This window comes from Myotis daubentonii, chromosome 3, assembly GCF_963259705.1.
Source record: "Myotis daubentonii chromosome 3, mMyoDau2.1, whole genome shotgun sequence".
NCBI classification, from domain to species: domain Eukaryota; kingdom Metazoa; phylum Chordata; class Mammalia; order Chiroptera; family Vespertilionidae; genus Myotis; species Myotis daubentonii.
The window spans coordinates 85,449,730-85,474,694 of record NC_081842.1 but is presented as its reverse complement, the minus strand read 5'-3'; the positions used below and the strand labels follow the sequence as shown (position 1 = coordinate 85,474,694).

Genomic DNA, 24,965 nt, shown 5'->3' with positions numbered 1-24,965 from the left:
TTGCTTAATGAGGCAGTTATGACACTCCAAAGATTCTCTGAAAGCAAAGTTACTTGGGATTCACAAAAGCACAACACAGTCTCTTTTTCATGCACTATGGTACGGGGCCACAGAATATTACATCAAGTTTACATAATTTATTCTGTTGCATAAAATTATATATATAATTACTATTTTAAGATTTGAGATGCAAACATTTTTCTAATGTACAAAAGAGAAAGAATGTGCTGTCTACTTTAAAATCAATTATCTTTGCACTCACTTTGACATTAGAAGTAGTGCTTTGAATAGTTTTCAAATTACACTCTAAACAATTATTCCACCATAGTGTTTATTTTATTTAGATCTCTCATACTGGCAATAATCATTATAGTGCATGCATACATCATAGTGATCATCTAGAGAGTTTTTCTTAATATTATCTGCTGGGTCTCTTACAAAACACACTCACCTGGATTCTTTTCAATGAGTCTAGGATGGGAGTTCATTCTGATCAACACTAATAAAAGAGAAAAATGGTAATTGGCGTAAGAGCTACCCTTTTCATTGGCTAATCAGGGCTATATGCAAATTAACTGCCAACTAAGATTGGCAGTTAACTGCCAACAAGATGGCGGTTAATTTGCATATGTAGGCACAATGCAGGGAGGCGAAAGGGAAAGCAGGAAGAAGCCCCCTGCCACTGACAGTGATCAGAAACCCAGGGGGGAGCTAAGAGCTGGGGGGCAGGGCAAAGGCGGCCCTGGGGCCGCCTTTGCCCTGCCCCCCAGCCATGATCAGAGAATCAGGCGCCTTTGCTGCCCTGGCCAGTGATAGCAGGAAGTAGGGGTGGAGCCAGCGATGGGAGCTGGGCATGGTCGAAGCTGGCAGTCCCAGGAGCTAGGGGTCTCTTGCCTGGGCCTTAAGCGAAGCCCACAATCGTGGGGCAGCTGCAGCTGTGGGTCTCCACTGCCTGGGCCGGATGCCTAGGCCAGAGGCGTCAGGCCTGGGCAAGGGGCCGATCCTGTGATTGGAGGGTGATGGGGGTCAACGCCTGAGGGCTCCCAGTATGTGAGAGGGGGCAGGCTAGGCTGAGGGACACTCCCCCCCACACACACACCCAGTGCACGAATTTCGTGCACCGGGCTCCTAGTTAGAGTATAAAATAAAATAATATGTCTATTTTTACCCAATAATAATACAAGTAAAATAATTTTGGAGAGATATATGTACCAAGATTATGTAAATTACATAAATACAAAATGGTTGATACATAGTAGTTGGTAAAAATGTAACCAAGTATATTTACAGGAGGTCAAAAAAATGACAGCAATAATGAGTAGTTTCACAAGGTCAATTTATATAAAAATAGAACAATTACATGCAGCATGTACAAAATAACAGGCCAGGAAATTGACTGAAAGGTCATAGTATTTCAGGACAAGAGCATACAGAGAAATTCTTTCTACTATCAACATTCTCTAAAATATTAGATGGGAAATAAAAAGGCTAGCTAAAATATCCCAATCAATCTTTTTATAGCAAGTCTAAATGTGATTTTCATTAAGACCTTCCTTTTCCTAATAAGTACTTTCATAAATTTAGACAGATGGATTTAGGGTGTCACAATCACCTTTGTTTTCTTCCTTTTCTTCTCTCAGCAGTTACTAAGGATACCATCTAATTTCTTGCCATCATTCATCTCATCTGTATCCAGTGAGTCAGTTACTATGTACTAGTATAGTAACTTGTGTCTGCATCCCATGCTATGTCAATTAGCTTGCCTTTTCTTCCACATGTTTACCAGCGATATTCCCTATCGACAATGCAAGGCTTTTCGTTTTACTTTCCTTTAATATATTGTACTTATTCTAATCTTTCTGAAACTTGAGGAAGATAAGTAATCTTTGGGCTTTGCTCCCATTTGGCACCCACATTGTAGAGAGCATGGTACATTGTACAGACTGAAAAATTCATTGAATGAAAAAGAATCAAATAAAATATGCCTTATCAAATATACAAAAATACATAAATAACTATCGTCAAATATTTACACATGACAGTGATCACTGGAATATAATTATTTTACACCAATTATCTCATAGATAGCTAAAGAGAAAGTAGATCTATTTTTCTGATAATCTATATATAGTTATTTAATTTAATGTATTACACTACAAATTGAAAACAACATGGTTTATGAACATACAGTAATATAGCAGAATAATTAAAATTCCTTTGATGGTTGGGGGTCACCACAACATGAGAAACTGTATTAAAGGGTAGCAGCATTAGGAAGATTGAGAACCACTGCTCTAAACAGTTTGTTTTGTTGTTTTTTTCTCTCTTTTTTTTTCTTTTTTAAAATTCTCACCCAAGGATTTTATTTTATTTATTTATTTTTTTACTTTTTTTAAAAATTTCTTTATTGATTAAGGTATTACATATGTGTCCTTATCCTCCCATTACTCCCCCCCCCATCCTCCCACTCATGCCCTCATCCCCTGTTGTCTGTGTCCATTGGATAGGCTTATATGCATGCATACGAGTCCTTTGGTTGATCTCTCCCCCTTACCCTCACCCTTCCCTACCTTCCCTTTAAGGTTTGATGGTCTGATCAATGTTTCTCTGTCTCTGGATCTGTTTTTATTCCTCACTTTAGGTTCATTATAATCCACAAATGAGTGGGGTCATGTGATATTTATCTTTCTCTGACTGGCTTATTTCACTTAGCATAATGCTCTCCAGCTCCACTCATGCTGTTGCAAATGGTAAGAACTCCTTTTTTTACTGCAGTGTAGTATTCCCTTGTATAGATGTATCACTGTTTTTTAATCCACTCATCTGCTGATGGGCACTTAGGCTGTTTCCAAATCTTAGCTATGGTAAATTGTGCTGCTATGAACATAGGGGTGCATATATCCTTTTTAATTGGTGTTTCTAGTTTCTTGGGATATATTCCCAGAAGTGAGATCACTGGGTCAAATGACAAAGGAGGAATGAACATAAAATGGAGTCAAGACAGTCTCTTCAAAAATGGTGTTGGGAAAATTGGATAGATATATACAAAAACTTGAAACTAGACCACCAACTTACACCATGCATAAAAATAAACTCAAAATGGATAAAGAACTTAAACTTAAGATGGGAAACCATAAAAATACTAGAGGAATCCACAGGCAGCAAAATCTCAGACATATGCCGAAGCAATTTCTTTACTGACACTGCTCCTAGGCCAATGGAAACTAAAGAGAAAATAAGCAAATGGGACTATATCAAAATGAAAAGCTTTTGCACAGCAAAAGAAACCATCAACAAAACAACAAGAAACCCCACTGCATGGGAGAACATATTTGACAATGTTATCACCAATAAGGGTTTAATTTCCAACATTTACAGGGAACTCATACAACTTAACAAAAGGAAGATAAACGACCCAATCAAAAAATGGGCAATGGACCTAAATAGGTACTTTTCTTAAGAAGACAGAAGGAAGGCCAAGAAACATATGAAACATGTTCAAAGTCACTAATCATATGAGAGATACAAATCAAAACAACAATGAAGTACCATCTCACACCTGTCAGAATGGCTATCATCAACAAATCAACAAAGGACAAGTGCTAGCAAGGATGCAGAGAAAAAGGAACCCTCATGCACTGCTGGTGGTAATGCAGACTGGTGAGGGAACAGTATGGAGTTTCCTCAAAAAACTAAAAATGGAGATCCCATTTGACCCAGTGAACCCACTTATTTTATTTTTAGACAGAGAGTGGAGTGGGAGAGAGAAAGAGAGAAAGATTGATTAGTTGCCTCCTGCACACATGCCTACCAGTGCCTAAATTCCAGCCCGTAACACAGGGACATGCCCTACACCTGGAATCAAACCATGACCTTTTGGTCCCAAGACCAATGTTCCAACCACTGAGACAAATCTGCCAGGGCTTGATAGTTTCTTTTAATGCTGGTAAAGAAGTCATATTATGCATTGGTTGTACCATTAAGCTAAATAGTCTTTTAAAATATAAACCTCAATATATACCCTGGGCAGTGTGGCTCAGTTGGTTGGGCATCATCCAATGTAACCAAAAGTTTTTTGTTCGATTTCTAGCCAAGGCAAGTGATCAGATTGCAGGCTTGGTCCCCAATGTGGGACATGCATGAGGCAGCTAATTGAGGTTTCTCTCTCTCCCTCTCTCTTCCTCTCTCCCTTAAGTCAATAAAACATATTTTTAAAAACAATACAATAATTTAACCTCTATAATATTAAATTGTTCTAAGAGCTTATGTGTATCTCTAATATGTGTAATATTCTCTACCAGTGTCATTTCGGAGGTTAGAATTTGACCCAGGTTTAGATGTCAAATTGGTAAACCCTCTTACATTGTGTTTTATAAGAAAACAAAGCTTTTAGCATTTTTATGTAAATCAAACAGCTCATGATTTCCCCACATTTCACAGTAAATCTTGAGACTCCACAACTTGCCAAAAGCATAGTTTTCATTTCTTCATTATTATATTTGACACCTAGTTTGAAAATTATTGTAATTTTATTGATTACTTACTATAGAGAAATATGCAGTCTTAATCTTAGTCTATTAAAAATTAATGGCGCTGAGGACAATAGCATTGATTATCCAATAATGTGTATATAACATACTGGCCACCGAAGGGGTTTTTTCTTGTGTAAATTTTTTACTTTAAATTCACTTTTAGCCAGAGACGTGAAACCAAGAATATAGATGGAATCCTATTTTAGGGTCAAAGGCTTTCTATTTTTCATTCTCCAAGATTCATGGTTGGAAGTAGTAAGGCAAAGTTCCCTATTTCTCAAGAATAGCAGTGGCATTAGGGATCCAGAAATATTGACACCATTATTATGAGCATTTGTAAGCACAAAATTGACTTTATGCATTTGTTTAATAGTGTGTTGGTGGGTTTTCAAGCACTGAAAAATACTGCCCTAGGTTAGGTGGGGTAAGACCCAGACGCAGGGCCTATTAGGGGTAAAGAAGATGGAAGAAGGCTAAGTCATGGCCTGGCTCTAATGTAACATATGGTTTCGGAATAAACACATATTGCTTGTAGGGGAGGAGGCATATTCTGTGGTGGGTGGGATATAGAATGGAGCAACTGTATAGAGTTCAAACCCTGTATAAAGCCCACCTGTTTCTAGAAGATCTAGCCTGGGGCCTAGAACAGAAGCCTGAAAAATAAGACCTTTGGACTTGACAGGAACAGGATTCTTGACAAGGGCCAGAGGCTTCCTCTTTTCCCAAGCCTCTGGGGAAATAATAAGGAAAAGAGTAGCAAAAGTGACAACGGCTTGTTGTAAAAATATATGAGACTATTAATAATAGTGGGGGATATTCAATAAATGTTAGGATTGTAAGGAATTATGAGATGTTTTCAAATCCACACATATATACTAATATACACCTCACATATAATTATGTTTGTACAATAGTTAAATAGTTAAATAGGATATAAAGAACACTATTTTCTGTGAGACAAGCATGATTCTAAGCCTAGTTTTCTCTGGTACTGGTTAGCCTCACCATTGGGCAGATTTAGTAATGTGATTACCCTAGACACAGAAAATAATTGCCTTTGTTTAGTTCAAGTCATCTATCCTCTAGTTTTGATATGGAGTAAAAGATTAAAAGACTTTCAAGTTCATGGCAGAGTTTCCATTGGGTAAAAAGGATCACTGTGGTCTGTGGATATGGCAGTCCTGCAGTCCTATGAATACTAGCTGGAGCCTGGAGTGCACTGATGTCATGCATAGGTCATAGAACACTGCTGAAACCATAGCGATGATTGGCATCATAACTGTCCTGGTGGTGTCCTAGGCACTGGTCAGAATAGTGATTGGAGAGGGAGAAGTCTCTCAAGTGACTTGTTATTAATTGTAATTTGTTTATATTAATTGTACTTGTTTTAATTTGATTTTTTGTCATCAACTTTCAATCTGAGAGTAGAGTTTGGGGAGAAAAGTACTTGATTTGAGTGACTCTTTACAGAGTTGAACCATGAAACATAAAGAAAAAAAGAAACATCTGGAAAGCAAGTATTTCATCAAAACTGCAAGTATGTCAAGAGGTATGTGTTAAGCACATTCTCAAGGCATAGGTAATCAGGTAATGTTTTCTAAAGAAAGGGGGAGAGAGAATTCCTAGTTGTGATGAGGAAGGGAAGGAGAGAGGAAGAGATGGATAGATGGGGAGAGAGCTATAGAGGGAGAAGAAGGAAGGGAAAAGAGGAGAGATGAAGGCAGGGAGGGAGAGTGGGAGAGAAAGTTTGAGAGAGAGAGCTAGGGAGACAGAAAGAGAGAGGAGATGAGAAAAGGGGAAACAGAGAGAGAGGGGGGAAAGGGAGAAACAGGAAATAAGTTTGAACACTTAAAACTGGTTGTGTAACAAGGGAATAATTTCAGAAATGTAGACTATTAAGATGTAAATGTGGGACTCCTATGTGAAATGTAAGAAAAAATGGGATGCAGAAACACACAAAAACACAAACAAAACGCTCTTTAACAATAATGGTTAAAGAAAGAAATAATTTGGCTCTTTCTGGGAAAAATGGAAAATTGAAATAATTTGGTTACTATGGAGATGAAAGTAAACAAGTAACCACTGGGCAGAAGAACCATTGTTCAGTGGTGGGAGGTGCCAGCTTGGAGCCAACCCCAAAGTTCCAATGGCCGCTCACATCTAGAGAGGACCGGCATTTCTAACTTGTTTGGGATTTCGGCATCCTCCAGTGGACCGTCAGAAAAGGCTGTCTTCATTCCACTTTCAAAAACTGTTAGTGCAGGTTCAGAGAGGTTATTACACATAACCTATGAGACATTCAAACTTACTCACACATACACACATATACTAGCAGAACATAAATAAGTCAGAGAAAAATAGAAATTAATCTAACATAATTGCTCATAAGTTATGTGCCCGTTCCAATTTTTTCTCTCTCAAAAACATATAATATCTCTACTTCATTAGAGTAGATCAGCCTTTAGTGCAGTGGTTCTCAACCTGTGGGTTGTGAACCCTTTGGGGGTCTAATGGCCCTTTCACAGGGGTCGCCTAAGACCATTGGAAAACATATATAATTACATATTGTTTTTGTGATTAATCACTATGCTTTAATTATGTTCAATTTGTAACAATGAAATTGGGAGTCACCACAACATAAGGAACTCTATTAAAGGGTCGCGACATCAGGAAGGTTGAGAACCACTGCTTTAGTGACTCATATACAAATGGATCTATTTCTTGCTTATATGACAAATCAGCACATATGTGCAGGCCTCCGGCAAGTCTCTTCCATGCGATAATTTACAGGCCTGAGCTGAGGTAAACTTTGTTATCATTAACATGCAGCTTTCAAATAGACCCCAGGATACCAACATCCCAGTCAGCTAGGAAAGGGAGGACCATGGAGGTGCACATAGGAGGTGTGTGAGACAGTGTCTGGAAGGGGCACATTCATTTCCTTTGTAGGAACATAGTCACATGGTCAAACCTACCTGCAAGAAAAGCTGATAAGTAGAATATAGTTGTATGTCCAGATAGAAAGGAGACAGAAGATTCTGTTCCATTTAAATAGCCTTCTTTGTGCAAACCCATGTATTTATTGTCACAGTAAATTTGACTGCACATACAATACTTTTCATAGAAGCCATGTTACCCTGTCCAGGAAGGTTGAGCCCATGTGTGTGTTCACTGAACTTTTCACATAGTAGACCCTTTTTATTAGTATTATTGTTACATAATTTTATTGCTTTTATCATTTTTACTTTATATTTATTGTTTACACTATTACAGATGTTCCCATTCTCCCTTCCCCCCCGCAACCCCCCCGTCACCTTTAGCACCTCCGCCTACACTGACGTCCTTTCTTCTGGCCATCACAACACTGCTGTCTGCGTCTATGGCTCATGCATATATGTTCTTTGGCTAATCTTTTGACCTTCTTTCATCCCATCTCCCCCCTCCTCTCCTCTGATATCTTTTAGTCTGTTCTGTGTATCCATGCCTCTGTTTCTATTTTGTTTGTCAGTTTATTTTGTTCAATAGATGCCACCTGTGAGATCATATGCTATTTGTCTTTCTCTGACTGCCTTATTTCACTTAGCACAATAATCTCCAGGTTCATCCATGCTGTTGCAAAGGTAGGATTTCCTTCTTTTTTATGATTGCATAGTATTTCATTGATTAAATGTACCACAGGTTTTTTAAAACTTATCTCCTGATGTACACTTTGGATGTTTCCATATCTTGGCTATTGTAAATAATGCTGCAATGAACATAAGGGTACATATATCCTTTCAAATTGGGGGTTCAATTTTCTTAGGATATATTCCCAAAAGTAAAATAGTTGGGTCAAAAGGCAGTTGCATTTTAAATTTTTTGATGAAACTCCATACTGTTTTCCACAGTGGCTGCACCAGTCTGCATTCCCACCAGCAGTGCACTAGGGTGCCCTTTTTTTTTTTCCACATCCTCACTGACACTTGTTGTTTATTGATTTATTGATGGTAGTTATTCTGGCAGGTATGAGGTCATATCTCATTGTTTTTTGTGATTTAAAAAATATTTTTTTTAGATAATGGAAGAGAGAGAGAGAGGGGGGGGAGGAGGGAGGGAGAGAGAGAGAGAGAGGGAGAGAGAGAGTTCTATAGGCTACCACCTGCACACTCCCCAAATTGGTATCAAACCCCCAACCTGGGTATGTGCCCTGACTGGGAATCAAATCCAACCAACTCAGCCACACTAACCAGGACTCATTGTGGTTTCTCTGTGCATTTATGTGATGATTAGTGATGTTGAGAATTTTTTCATATGTTATGGGCCATCTGTGTGTCCTGTTTGGAAATGTGTCTATTCAGGTTTTTGCCATTTTTAAATTGGGGTTTATTCTTCCTGTTTTGTTTTATAATTTATTTATATATTTTGGAAACTATCCCTTTATGTGATGTAACATTGGTAAATATATTCTCAAAATAATAGGTTCTCTCTTCATTTTGTTGATTTTTTTTTTTTTGCTGTGCAGAAGCTTTTTGTTTGTTTAAAGGACAGATAAATACACAAATAACAAACATGGACCACATCTCTATATGTCTAATTTCTCAGCACAGACACAAAGCAGTGGCCCTAAATCCAGGCTGGAAAGCATGGGCAGCTTCTTCTTCAGATGACTTATCCTGCATCTCTTTTAAAGACAAGCTAACTGCCCTAACCAGTTTGGCTCAGTGGATAGAGCTTTGGCCTGTGGACTGAAGGGTCCCAAGTTCAATTCTGGTCAATGGCATGTACCTTGGTTGCGGGCATATTCCCAGTAGGGGGTGTGCAGGAGGTAACTGATCAATGTTTCTCTCTCATCAATGTTTTTAACTCTCTATCCCTCTCCCTTCCTCTCTGAAAAAAAAACAACAATAAGATATATTTTAAAAATAAAATAAAATCTTTAAAAAAATAAAGACAAGGTAACTGGTGCTGGTAAGGATGGACAATTGAATAGGATGCAAAGTGAGGTTGGGATCTAGACAGAACCCAAAGCTGAGCTGCGTGTTTCTGCCCATTAGTTGACACAAAGAGTGGGATGGGGAGGACAATGGGAGAAAAGTGGGACATATGTAATACTTTTAATAATAAAGAATTGTTTAAAAAAAAACAACAACTTACCATTACATAAAAATCTCAAATGCATCTACATCATCTTTAATGTGATCAGCAGTGGAAACAATACATTCTAAGAGAAAAGCACTTACAAGGACTGGAGCAAACCTAAAGAGATCAGTGGAGAACAGTATTCTGTTTGAGGAAATAATAGGAGAGGGACTAAGTGAATTAGACTTTTACCAGAGAAACATGAAAGAATATGTTCCTATGATCTGGAAAATGGCAAGTTATATTATCAGGAACGTGTGAAAGCACTAATAATTTAAAACAGGACAAAAGTGGTAGGATACTCCAGAACTGAACTTAAGATAGATTACAGACATACACAAGTCGAAGACCCCATCACATTCACATATGTTCATAGCTAATATTTTACATTCACCGTGATCTCTTATCAGACCCATTTGCACTCACTCTCCTATCATTCATTTCCTTATAGTCTTCCACAAGGCATCTAAATTCTCCATGCTCCATTTTGTCTGTACCACAAAAAGATGAAATTTCTCTGACTCCTAACACACTAGATGAGTATCCTTGTTTTTAAATTTTATGGAAACTGAAGGGCACAATATATGCTTTGTGTCTGGTTTCTTTCTCTCATCATTGTATTTGTATAATTTATTCATGCTGCATGTGACTTCAGTTTGTTCATTCAATGTATACCATTGCGTGAATGTAATTTCTTTATTCATCATACTTTTCTGAGCAGTTGGTTGCTCTCCGTCTGAATTACTTGATAAGGTGATGTTTTGGGCATTATATTACACGTACTTTTCAATATAGACATTTCTGTTTGGTGAATACTTAACATTTAGACTGCTAGGCCTTAGCTTGCTTATTCTATATTAGCCCTTTCAGAACTCAGTTTTTCACCATTTGCTTTCTAATGCAATCTCGTGTTACTGCACACCTAATTTACACACTCTGCTCTGCACTCTCTGCCATTTTTTCAAAGCCCAGGATTCTTTCTCTTATGCAACTTGGTTTTCACATCCCCAAATTTTTTAATTATTTCCTCACATGTTTGCAAGTACACAAATTCCACTAGCTTCAAAGATAATATTCTCAGTAATAACACTCCATATCTAAACAACATGATATGTAAAGCACACACAAAAATCCATCAGTGGAGGAAAAGTAATGTACACACATATACGTGCTTAATTAACATACAGATACAAAGCACACATACCATCCACGTCACACAAAACTTATCCCATATTCACATTTGCAAACAACAAATCACAGTATTAAATCGTAACCCAGTTTTAACCAACACATTATGAACTAAACACCAACCACATTATGTTCACTGTACCATACTGCTAAAAATGTGAAAAATGCATTTACCGGAAACGTTCATGAGAGATGATGATAATCTTAAACGGTAAAATAATGAGCACTGAGCTTTATGAACAATGAAACAGAAATAGTGACATGAGAACAGTGAATGGTTAATTTATTCAAAAATTATCTTTTCATATCTCTCTAGATATGTAGCTCAATATAGATATCAATATAAATAGATATACATGCAGAATGCTTCATAAAACTCCCACCGCATATTCTTTAATTGTGCAATTTTTCATGAGAAAATTGAGTTTATATCCACATTTTAGTTCATGCAGACTGTTTTCCAGGCTCACTTCTGAGTATATGATAATCCATACACATCACCAGAAATATCACATACAAGATACCCAATCCCAGTGGCATCCACCAAACACAGTTTTAATTAGTGTTTATTTAGACTTTACAGTTAATGACATTTTATATGGGAAAGCCATCTTAATTTTTATGAAAACAACAATCATGTGTGGTAATAATGCCTGACATGTAATGTCCACCCAACATGTAGTTTTTGAAATGGCACAGACCCCACAAAACGCCACATCTCAATGTTCTTTTTTATTCCAGGCCCCTGCAATGCCCAACAGGATATGCCTCAGTCATTTGTGGAGGCCCCAGGCTGTAGTCAGGCAGCAGGAGAAAATACATCCTCCTCTGAATATTTCACCTGTGTGTCTTCACCGTACAAGCTTGCCCATCATGAGGAGGATGGTAAGGAATATACAAAGGTGGGATCTGAGCTTGGTCAAGAGATGCAGCTGAGCTGCTCAGCCCACTCTCTACTAATTTCACTTTCCCAGCAAAAACAGGAAAGGGATTGAGGGCAGACAGACTATTACTAAGGCTTCTGCAGAGGGACAAGTAGGCAGTGTGCCTTCAAGGGCAGGGCAAGGTCGCTCAGCACACATTTCCAGCGTAACAGCACTGGGACCGCTGTGGCTGAGGTAGTGGACAGTGCTGATATGTGTATGCAGTTTTACTCAGAACCTGCCCCTCAGGTGAGCACAAACTGATATTCTCCTCACACACTCACACATCTGTACTCCTCCATACCAGGTAAGTCCCTATTTCTTCTTTTAACTTTTTCTCTTAAATACACAGGACTTCATTCCACAATTGTCTTCCCATTCTCTAGTAGCATTACCTAGGTACACTCTTACCTTGATTCCTTCACCCATTCCACACTAAATCTAAAAATAACTTACATGCAATGACACAGATAATCTGTTTTAAATCCTTCATTCTAGGTCAAACACTGGAAAATTCATGTGTCTTAAAGGAAGTGAACTTTGATCCGCTCTCTTTCTAATCCACAAGCCACTACAGCCACCAAGACTTTTACCATTCCCTTTTACCAACATCAAAAACACTCATGGGATATATCCCAGAAGGTCCATACAACTCACACAAACATACATACAATACTATATCCTCATAATTATGCCACGTAAATACTTCAAATAAAGCATACCTCACACATAGTTATACCATGTAAACAGCTCAAGTGAGGCATACCACACACAGAATTCTGAAATATCACACACAGATGTACCCTCACTCTACATGCTCACATGCTCGTACCTCCCACAGCCCCCGCCCTCCCCCCACACACATTTGAGTTTTCATATGTTTGCAACTTTCTTTCCTAGGATTCCATCAATTACAACAAAATGATTCCTATCTTGGAGCCCTTAATATGCCCGTGTCCCAGTCAGGGCGGAAACGGAAGATCATGGAGGGGCACATAGGAGGTTTGTATGCGATGCCTGTTAGTGGCACATGTAATTTCCATTCATTTTTCATTGTTCGAATGTAATTTCATAATGAGAACTACCTGCAAGGAAAACTGATAACTCAACATAGTTGTATGTCCACGTAGAAAGGAGAGAGCAGTCTCTGTTCCATTTAAAAATAACCTTCTTTGTGCAAACCCAGTCACCCATGAAACATATTGACACAATGCCTATTTCTGTGCATTTAATATTTTCATGGGAACCATTTTACGCATTCCATGAAGAGGGGGCTATGTGTGTTCACTGAACATCTCACATAGCAGACTCTTATTGTTTGTTTAATAGACAGAAAAATGCACAGATAACAAGCATGGACCGCATCTCTATAATTTTTATTTAATTTCTCAGCAAATTTGAGTTTAAAAGAAGATACTTTGCGGCACAGACATAAGACAGTGGCCCAAACTCAAGGCCAGAAATCATGGAAGGCCTCTTCTTTGGACAATTTTTCCTCTATCTCTTGTAAAGACGGGCTAACTGGTGCTGGTAGGGAGGGACTATTGGATAGTACACAAAGAGGGTGGGGATGTAGACAGAGCCCAGAGTTGAGCTGAGTGGTTCTGCCCATTAGTCAACAAAAGGCCTCTCAGAACAAAAACTCAAACACTTCTGCATCATCTTCAATGTGATCAGCAGTGGATGTAATGCATTCCACGGGAAAACACTGAAAAGGACTAGAGCGTGTGCAAGGTTAGTGCCAAACAGCATTTGAGGAAATAATGGGAGAGGACCTAAAGGGATGAGAGTTTTATCAGAGAAAAATGGAAGAGTATGTTCCTATGAGACAGACAAGGGCATGTTATATTACAGTGAAAATGTGAAGTTCTAATAAGTTAAAACAGACACAAGTGGTAGGATACTCAAGACTGAACTTGACATAGAGCACAGAGACACCCAGTTGAAGATCCCTCCACATCCGTATATTTTCATAGGCAAAGTTTTACATTCACAGTCATCCCTTATCAGTCGTATCTGCAGTCACTCTCCCCATCATTCATTTCCTTATAGTCTTCCGCAGGCATCTGCATTCTCCATGATCTAATTTTGCCTGTACCATAAAAGGAGTTATAATTTCTCTGACTTCTAACACACCAGATGAGTATTTCTGTTTTCAAATTTCATGTAAATAGAAGGGCACAATATATACTTTGTATCTGGTTCCTTTTTCTCATCCTTATATTTGTGTGATTTATTCACGTTGCATGTGATGTTAGTCTGTTCATTCTGTATACCATGCATAAATATAATTTCTGTATTGATTACACTTTTCTGAGTATTTGAGTTGCTTTGAATCTGGGATTACTTAAAAAGTTGATGTTCTGAACATTACATTTCTGTTTGCTGAATGCTTAAGGGTTCGACTGCTAGGCTTTAGCTTGCATATGCAGTCTAATCCCTCCAGAACTCAATTTTTCACAACTTGTTTTCTAATGCAATCTCGTGTTACTGCACAGTGAACTTACACACTCTTCTCTGCACTCTCTGACATCTTTCTCAAAGCCCAGGATTCCTTCTCTTATACAACTTGGTTTTCACATCCTCACATTCTTTAATTGTTTCCTCATACTTTGCAAATGCATTAATTCCACCAATCTTACAGAGAATATTCTCAGTAATAACATACCATACCTAAACTGCATGATGTATTAAACATGCAGACAAATGGGTAACAATAGGAAAGCAATCTACAAACAGAAATATGTGTTGAAGTAACACACAGGCACAAAGCATACATACCATGCTCATTCAGACAGAACCTATCCCATATTCAGATTTGCAAACAAATAATCACTCATACATTATTAAATTTTAACCCTTTTTATTTATTTATTTTTACTTTTCTTCTTTTTTTATACTTTTTTAAAACCCAGCTTTAACCAACAAATTATGAACTTAAACACCAAGCATGTTACACTCACTATATCGTACTGCTAAAAATGGGAATACTACATTTACCAGACATGTTTATGAGACATGATGATAATTTTAAACAGTTAAATAATGAGCATTGATCTTTGTTAACAATGAAACAGGAACAGTGACATAATAACAATTAGCAGTTGATTTCTTCAAAAATAAATATTTATCTCTTTACATCTCTCTATTTATATCTCAATATAGATACATATGCATGCAGAATGCTTCTTAAAACTTGTACCATATATCCCCTATTGGTACAATTTTTGATGAGAAAATAGAGTTGATATCCATGTCTAGTTCCTACATACTGTCCTTCAAACATTGTTCTGAGTGTTTTGTTTTTTGTTTTGTTTTGTTTTTTTTTTTCTCCCCTGGTTCTTTTTTTTTTTTTTTTTTTTTTAGTTAAGGTATTACAAATGTGTCCTCATCCCCCCCATTAACCCCCAACCTCCCCCCCCCCACACACAAACTCATGCTCCCATCCCCCCGTTGTCCATGACCATTGGTTTGGCTTATATACATGTATACAAGTCCTTCTGTTGATCTCTTCCCCTTACCCCCGCCCTCCCCTACTTTCCTTCTGGGGATTGATAGCCTGATCGCTGTTTCTCAGACTTTGGGTCTGTCCCTTTTCATCAGTCTATGTTGTTCTCTATAATCCACAAATGAGTGAGATCATGTGGTATTTATCTTTCTCTGACTGGCTTATTTCACTTAGCATAATGCTCTCCAGTTCCATCCATGCTGTTGCAAAAGGCAAGAGTTCCATTTTTTTTTTTACCGCAGCATAGTATTCCATTGTGTATATGTACCACAGTTTTCTAATCCACTCATCTGCTGATGGGCACTTAGGCTGTTTCCAAATCTTAGCTATGGTGAATTGCGCTGCTATGAACATAGGGGTGCATATATCCTTTCTAATTGGCGTTTCTGGTTTCTTGGGATATATTCCTAGTAGTGGGATCACTGGGTCAAATGGGAGTTCCATTTTTAGTCTTCTGAGGTAGCTCCATACTGTTCTCCACAGTGGCTGCACCAGTCTGCATTCCCACCAGCAGTGCAGAAGGGTTCCTTTTTCTCCACATCCTCTCCAACACTTGTTGTTTGTTGATTTGTTGATGATAGCCATTCTGACAGGTGTGAGATGATAACGCATTGTCGTTTTGATTTGCATCTCTCGTATAATTAGTGACTTTGAGCAGGTTTTCATATGTCTTTTGGCCTTCTGTATGTCCTCTTTCGAAAAGTGTCTATCTAGGTCCGTTGCCCATTTTTTTATTGGATTGTTTATCTTCCTTTTGTTAAGTTTCATGAGATCCCTGTAAATGTTGGAAATTAAACCCTTATCGGTGGTATCCTTGGTAAATATGTTCTCCCATGTAGTGGGTCTTCTTGTTGTTTTTTTGATGGTTTCCTTTGCTGTGAAAAAGCTTTTTATTTTGATGTAGTCCCATTTGTTTATTTTCTCTTTAGTTTCCATTGCCCTAGGAGCATTATCAGAGAAGAAATTTCTTCGGCATATGTTTGCGATTTCGCTGCCTGTGGATTCCTCTAGTATTTTTATGGTTTCCCGTCTTACGTTTAAGTCTTTTATCCATTTTGAGTTTATTTTTGTGTATGGTGTGAGTTGGTGATCTAGTTTCATCCTTTTGCATGTATCTGTCCAATTTTCCCAACACCATTTATTGAAAAGACTGTCTTGACTCCATTGTATGCTCTTGCCTCCTTTGTCGAATATTAATTGGGCATAGTGGTTTGGGTCGATTTCTGGGGTCTCTATTCTATTCCATTGATCTATATGTCTGTTCTTGTGACAGTACCAAGCTGTTTTAAGAACAGTGGCTTTGTAATACTGTTTGATATCTGGTATTGAGATCCCACCTACTTTGTTCTTTCTCAGGATTGCTGCAGCTATTCGGAGTCTTTTTTTATTCCAGATGAATTTTTGGAACGTTCGTTCAAGATTTGTGAAATATGCCATTGGTAATTTAATGGGGATTGCATTGAATCTATAAATTGCTTTGGGTAGTATAGACATTTTGATGATGTTGATTCTACCAATCCATGAACACGGTATATTCTTCCATCTGTTTATGTCTTCCTCTATCTCTTTTTTCAGTGTCCTGTAGTTTTCAGCATATAAGTCTTTTACCTCCTTAGTTAAGTTTATTCCTAGGTATTTTAATTTTTTTGGTGCAATGGTAAATGGGATTGCTTCTGTAGTTTCACTTTCTGTAAGTTCACTATTGGTGTAAAGAAATGCCATGGATTTTTTAGCATTAATTTTGTATCCTGCTACATTGCCGAATTCATTTATTAAGCCTAATAATTTTTTGATGGAGTCTTTAGGGTTCTGTATGTACAGTATCATGTCATCTGCAAATAAGGACAGTTTTACTTCTTCTTTTCCAATCTGGATGCCTTTTATTTCTTCTTCGTGTCTGATCGCAATGGCTAGTACTTCCAGTACTATGTTGAACAGGAGTGGAGAGAGGGGGCATCCCTGTCTTGTTCCTGTTTTTAGGGGGAATGGTTTTAGTTTTTGCCCATTGATTATGATGTTGGCTGTGGGTTTGTCATATATGGCTTTTATTATGTTGAGGTATGATCCCTCGATTCCTATCTTGCTGAGAGTTTTTATCAAGAAAGGGTGTTGGATTTTGTCAAATGCTTTTTCCGCATCAATTGATATGACTATGTGGTTTTTTTCTCTCAATTTGTTTATGTGATGTATCACGTTTATTGATTTGCGGATATTGTACCATCCTTGCATCCCTGGGATAAATCCTACTTGGTCATGGTGTATGATCTTTTTGATGTAATGCTGGATCCGATTTGCTAGGATTTTGTTGAGGATTTTGGCATCTATGTTCATGAGGGATATTGGCCTATAATTCTCTTTCATTGTATTGTCTTTATCTGGTTTTGGGATTAGGGTGATGTTGGCTTCATAGAATGAGCTGGGAAGTGCTCCTTCCTCTTGGATCTTTTGACATAGTCTGAGGAGTATAGGTTTTAGGTCTTCCTTGAATATTTGGTAAAACTCCCCTGTGAAGCCATCTGGCCCCGGGCCTTTGTTTGCTGGAAGCTTTTTGATTACTGCTTCGATTTCCTCCATAGTTATTGGCCTATTGAGATTTTTAGATTCTTCCTGGTTAAGTTTTGGAAGGTTGTATTTATCTAGGAATACGTCCATTTCCTCCAGGTTGTCTAGTGTGTTGGAGTAAAGTTGTTCATAGTATTTTCTAACAATCCTTTGTATTTCTATGGGGTCTGTTGTTATTTCTCCTCTTTCATTTCTGATTTTGTTTATTTGGGTCCTCTCTCTTTGTTTCTTGGTGAGCCTGGCTAGAGGTGTATCAATCTTGTTTATCCTTTCAAAGAACCAGCTCTTGGTTTTGTTGATCTTTTGTATTGTTTTTTTTGGTCTCTATGTCGTTTATCTCTGCTCTGATCTTTGTTATTTCCTTCCTTCTGCTTACAGTGGGCTTTTTTTGTTGCTCTCTTTCTAATTCTGCGAGTTGTAGAGTTAGGTCATTTATTCTCATTGTTTCTTGTTTCTTGCAGTAGGCTTGTAGAGCTATGAACTTCCCTCTCAAGACTGCTTTTGCTGTGTCCCATAGGTTTTGGATTGTTGTGTTTTCATTGTCATTAGTTTCCAGGATGTTTTTTATTTCTTCTTTGATCTCACTGGTGACCCAGTTGTTGTTTAATAGCATGCTATTTAGTCTCCATGTGTTTGATTTTTTTGGATTGTTTTTGTTGTAGTTGATTTCCAGTTTTATGCCTTTGTGGTCTGAGAAGATACTTGATATGATTTCAATTTTCTTGAATTTGAAGAGACTTTGTCTGTGACCCAATATATGGTCTATCTTTGAAGATGACAAATGTGCACCTGAGGAGAATGTATATTCTGTGGCTTTGGGGTGAAATGTTCTGAAGATGTCAATTAATTCCATCTGATCTAGTGAGTCATCTAGGATTGATGTTTCTTTGCTGAGTTTCTGTTTAGAGGATTTGTCCAGTGGAGATAATGGGGTGTTAAGGTCCCCTACTATGATTGTATTGCTGTCAATCTCTCCCTTGATCTTCTCCAGAAGATTTATTACGTATTTGGGTGCTCCTATATTGGGTGCATATATATTTACCAGAGTTATTTCTTCTTGTTGGACTGCTCCCTTTAGTATTATGAAGTGGCCTTCTTGATCTCTTTTTATGTCCTTCACTTTGAGATCTAATTTGTCAGATATAAGTATTGCTACCCCGGCTTTTTTTTTTCACTTCCATTGACCTGAAAAACCTTTTTCCATCCCTTCACCATCAGTCTGTGTGCGTCTTTTTTTCTGAGGTGGGTTTCCTGTAGACAGCAGATATATGGGTCATGTTTTCTTATCCACTCATTTACCCTATGCCTTTTGACTGGGGAATTTAATCCATTTACATTTAAAGTTATTATTGATAGAAACTTGTTAGTCACCATTTTTGTTCCTTACCGCTGCGTTCCTTCTTTGTTTTCTGTATTTTTCTATTTACAGCAGACCCTTTAGCATTTCTTGCATTGCTGGTTTGGTTGTAATAAACTCCCGTAGACCGTTTTTGTCTGTGAAGCTCCTGATTTGAACCTCAATTTTGATTGATAGCCTCGCTGGGTATAGTATTCTTGGATTCAGACCCTTCCTTTGCATGACTTTGTATATTTCATTCCATTCCCTTCTTGCCTGATGTGTTTCTGTTGAGAAATCGGTCGCTAGTCTGATGGGGGATCCTTTGTAGGTAACTTTCTGTCTCTCTCTGGCTGCTTTTAAGATTCTTGCTTTGTCGTTGGTGTTTGCCAATTTAATTATTATGTGCCTTGGTGTCGGTCTTTTCGGGTTCATTTTGTTTGGGACTCTGTGAGCTTCTTGGATTTGTGTGAGTTTTTTCCTCCCTATATCAGGGAAATTTTCTGTTACTATTTTTTCAAACAGGTTTTCTATTCCTTGCTCAGTTTCCTCTCCTTCTGGCACCCCTATTATTCGGATGTTGTTTCGTTTAGCATTGTCCCAGAGTTCTCTTAGGCTCTCTTCCTGCTTTTTAATTTTTTTTTTCTAGAAGCTGTTCTGTTTGGGTATTTTTTTCTACCTTGTCTTCTAGCTCGCTGATGCGGTCCTCTGCTTCTTCTAGTCTACTGTTGATGCTTTCTATTGAGTTCTTTATGGCAGTGATGTCGTTTTTCATTTCTTCTTGGTTTCTCTTCATTTCCTCTTGGTTCTTCTTCATTTCCTCTTGGTTCCTACACATATTGTTGAATTGGTCTTCCATTCTTTTCATCCACCTTATGGCCATTACTCTGAATTCTTTCTCTGACAGGTTGCTTGCCTCCATTGCCTCCATTTCGTTTACTTCCTTTTCTGATGATGCCTGTTTTTCTTTCATATTTGGGTTGGTTCTTTGTTTCACCATGATTTCTCTTCTCAAGGTGTTTGGTTATGTAGTTCTCTCTCTGCTGTGCTGATTCAAAGGCACAAAATACAACACAACAAGGCACAACGTACAAGGCACCGAACTAAATGCATTCACGATATTAATAACCCCAAATAAAGGTGACCCCCCAAGCGAAGAGAATTAGGGGATAAAGAAGAAAAAAGAGAAAAAGATTAAAGAGAAAAATAAAAAACAAAAAGGAGTGCCGAAATGAGATTGGGAAAAGGGAGAGAAAAAAAAACAAAAAGACCAAAAAAAAAACAAACAAAACAAAAACAACAACAACAACAACAACAACAAAAATTAAGAGAATGAAATAGAGGTGGGGAAGAGGCTATTTGTATGGGGAGAGCGAGGGATTGGAAATTAGATATATAAGTAGGGTGAAATTTAGACAGTGGGTAGAAAGAAGGAATAGGTAAAATCCAAAGCAGGAATAGGGTAAGAGAAACAGGACAACAAAAGGGGAAAAGTGAGGAAGAGAGTTTTGGCTTAAGGGTAAATGTGAGATAGAGAGAAATGATGCTAAAGGAACGATGAAAATAGAGTGTAGAACACTATTCCCAAAATAAAATAAAGAAAAATAATAAAAAAATAATAAAAAATAAAATGATACTTGAAAAAATGGTAAAAGGATAGCAATATTACTGGTTAAAAAAAATGTAGTAATTAAAAAGGTAAAATCAGGTGATGAAAAAAATAAAAAATAAAAATAAAATAAAATAGGTTCTTGATGAAATGGTGAAAAAAGAATTTAAAAAAATATATATAAAAATATTCGGAAGTGAAGGTGCTTCAGATCTTCCACTCTTCTTTTTGGCACGCCTCAGTCCTGCCAGGCATTCAGGGGAGTGTTGAACTTCACTGCGATACACTGTCCCTCCGTGCAGTAAACCACAGACCTGATTTTAAGGCGGTTGTATTTGTTTACCAGACTGCCTTTATTTGTGATCGCAAAAGAGACAGTTCGTGGCTCTGCCTCTGGGTGGCAGTGTGTCTGGATTGACCTCCGAGGCTATAAGTCCTCTCTATCAGTAGGGTTTTGTTTTTGTTTTTCTCTATGGTATTTGGAACTGATTCGGGAAAGACCACTGCCCAGAGCTGGTTCCTTGCCACTGTCTGCTGTTTCCCAGGCTCCCCAAAAAGAACTTTCCCCTACAGGCTCTGCGAATGACCCCAACTGGGGAATCCCATGCACTGGGTTTAATAATCAAATGCATGGATCAAAGGGGAACTGTAACAAGAGCCTGATAGTTGTGCGAAATAGCAAGCCTCCACCTTCCAGGTCTGCGCACAGTCTCTGCACACAGTCTCCGCGCGCAGTTTCCGCACACCCACTCGCCCCTGGCACCAAGCAGCCAGCAGATTGGCAAAGTCCAAGGCTGCTCCTTTACATCCAGTCCAGCTATGGGCTCATTTTTCGCATTCCCTTCTGCCAGCAGCCCTGTGGGGCCCCTTTCCCACTCGCGGGTCACCCTGGTCCCAAAGGCTGCGGACTCTGTGGGGCGCAGGTTCCGCCCCGCACGCGCAAGCTCGGTCCTCCCTCCAACCCAAACTGCAAACCACACCTTTAGGGATGTCCAACCTTTCCGTGAGAAGAAGCAGTGCTCTTCTGAGTTCAGGCAGTCACGCTGCTTGAAATCTCTTGTTTCCAGGTTAGTAGCTGGTCTCTGGATGCAGGCAACAGCTACCCAAGATGGCGCAGTCTCCGCTGCTGAGCTGACGCACCACAAGAGGCTTCAGCCACAGTCTCCAACTGTCCTTTTTTTTTTTTTTTTTTTTTTTTTTTTCCTGGGGGTTCTTGGTCTTTCCTAGCTGCAGACAGTCTCTCAGCTGAAAATCCTCTGCCTATTAGGGCTGAATGTTACCCGTTTCAGCTGCTCACCCTTATCTGCTCCAGGACAAGGCACAGGACACCTCTGCTTATACCTCCGCCATTTTCCCTCTTCTGTTCTGAGTGTTTGAGGATCCATATAGATCACCAGAAAAATCACGTACAAGACACTCACTCCCACTGACATCCACCAAACACACCATTTAATGTGTTTACTTATAGTTTGCAGTAAATGGAATTTAAATGGGAAAGTCTCCTTAATTTTTGTGAGAGTAATTGCCATGTGAAGTGCTGATGCTCGACATGTAATGCCCGCACAACATGTAGTCTTTTAATTGGCACAGACCCCACAAAAATGCCTCATCTCAATGTTCTTTTGTATTCCATTGCCCAGGACCCGGCAACATTCAAGGGGATGTGCCTCAGACTCAGTCATTCATGGAGGCCCCAGGCTATAATCAGGCAGCAGGAGAAAATGCATCCTCCTCTGAATATTTCACCTGTGTTTCCTCACCATCAAAGCTTCCCCGTCTTAATGAAGAGGGTAAGGAATAAACAAAGGTGGGACTTGTGTTTGGTCAAGAGATGCATCTCAGCTGCTCTGCCTACTCTCTACTTATTTCACTTTCCCCTCAAAACCTGGAAAGGGCTCAGGGCAGATGACTAGTACTAAAACTTCTGCAGAGGGACCAGTAGGGAGTGTGCCTTCCAGAACAGGGCAAGGCCCCTCAGCACAAATTTCCAATATAGCAGCCGTGGGACAGCTGTCATTGGGGTAGTGGGCAGTGCTGACATATCTATGGGAGTTAACTCAGAACCTTCCCTTCAATGAGCACAAACTCGGATCATCACACACTCATACATCTGTACTCCTTCATATAAGCTACTAGTTGCCCAGTGCATGAAATTCCTGCAAATTAAAGGGGAGTTAATTAGAGGAAATATTTTAATATTGCTATTTGCTCTTTCTCTATAATAGAAGTGTCAGAGATTAAAGAAAATTAGTAAAATGTCTATGAAAATCTCCCTCCTGTCAGAGCCTGGGGCATGCTGAGAGACCCAGAGTCAAGTTCCCACCTACCCATGTGAGCCTTGAAATAACGCGAGACCCTGAGCTGGCTGGCCCCACCCCCATCAAGCCCCGCAGGGCAGGGGGAGCAGCCTCAAGTCCCCTGGCGCAGCCTCAGGTCCCCCGACCCGGTACTCAGGCAGGGGGTGCAGCCTCAGGTCCCCTGACCTGGCCTCAGGTACCCCAGCCTGGCCTCGAGGGCGCGAGGGCATGAGGGTGCGAGGGTGTAATGACCATTTGATATTAGCTCTTTATTATATAGAATTGCCCGATTTCTCCTTTTTTCATTTGTTCTCTCAAATATACAGGTCTTTATCCCCCATCTCTAATAGCATTATCTAGCTATACCCTTACCTGCATTTCTTCATACAATCATTTTCAGACTCACCCATGTACACACTAATTCCATAAATAATTCACATCCCCATCACACAGATAACCTGTTTAGATCAAACTCTAGCTGACTTTCATGTCCTGAAGGAAATGAATTTCCATCTGCTGTGTATCTAACCATATGGCACTTCAGCCACCAGCCTTTCAGACCTTCATGAGCTGAACAATCTGTGAACTCAAATACACATTCACTAACATTCTCAGTCTCACAATCTCATAGTGATACCCGGTACCATTCTTGCACTACTCACATGTGCTGTCATAACACATAACAAACATGCACACACTCGTTAGCCATCGTTAGCCATCGCCTTTTAACAACATCAAAAAACATTCCCAAATATGTCCCAGAATATAATACAACTTCACAAGTACATACATATAATCCTAAATTCTCATTCCCACATATTTATAACCATGGAAATACCTCAGATAAAGCACACTACACACAGAATTCTGAAATATCACATACAGATGTGTGTTACTTCACCTGTTCACGTAGACCATGGCCATCATAACTCCTACAGCTGTCACACAAACCATTCTAATTTTTTTTTATGTTTGAAATTTTCTTTCCCAGGAATCAAGGAGAAACCTGTACCCAAGGACTTGGTGGAAACAAAGAGTTCCTCTGACTATTCATATACCTACAGTTCTTCACCTTCAGCTAGTAATAAGGAGCCCTTTATGGTCTCAGTACATGGGACAGATCTAAGGGTCATGAAAATTTACTACATGCATGTACAAATGAAAAGGGGTGTGGCTGTCTTGTGCCAGACAGAGGAAGGATGGGAGCCTCCCTCAAAAAAGATCAAAACGGAAGAAATGACCTATATTGAAGAGGTCCATAAAAATGTCCCCCTCTCTCACATGCCTGGGAAGAATCTCCCAATTGACCCTGAGCCCAGCGTAGACAGTCGAGCCCAAGAGAAGAGGGAGAAGGCTGACTGTCCCACAAAACCTCCAACTCAGGTGGTGCATCGCAGGGTCTCATTGCGGAAGGCCCTGGAGAGCGGGTTCAGGTGCATGGCTTGCTGCCACGTATTCCCTACCTTGGAGCTCCTTCAGGAGCATGTGGAGAACGGCGTCAGGGAGGGCTTCAGCTGCCATGTGTTTCATCGCGCCATGGCTCATATGAAATACAAAAGGCTTAAGAGGAAGAACAAGAAACTTATGAAAGCAACATGAAGGTGCCAGGAGGAAAAGCATTTTGACATGAAGACCAACTTGAAGAACTAAACAGACTGTTTTTCAGCCCCTAAAAGAGAGGAAGGGAAGCAGTTTAGACTCCACCGGGGAGGTTTCATTCCCTTCAACAGACACAGTATCCAACCTTTTTTCCATTTCTAGCACCACCATCTCTGCGACCACTCCACCCACCTGAGCAGACAGCCCCTTTTAATGCTAAGACCGAGGGACCAGAAGCAGAACACACCATCCCAGATACTGCCTTACCCTCTCTCCTACTTCTTTTATTATAC

The 24,965-nt window shown here is 39.2% G+C and overlaps 1 protein-coding gene across 1 annotated transcript; it reads left to right on the top strand.

The window, feature by feature from the left end:
* The first annotated feature begins 6,011 nt into the window (after positions 1–6,011).
* LOC132229649 (protein FAM170A-like) lies at positions 6,012–24,672 on the top strand. The gene is made up of 5 exons (XM_059686193.1): positions 6,012–6,081; positions 11,580–11,723; positions 12,662–12,763; positions 22,417–22,566; positions 24,065–24,672. The coding sequence occupies exons 1-5, from the start codon at positions 6,012–6,014 to the stop codon at positions 24,670–24,672; spliced, it is 1,074 nt and encodes a 357-aa protein (XP_059542176.1).
* Positions 24,673–24,965: the final 293 nt, after the last annotated feature.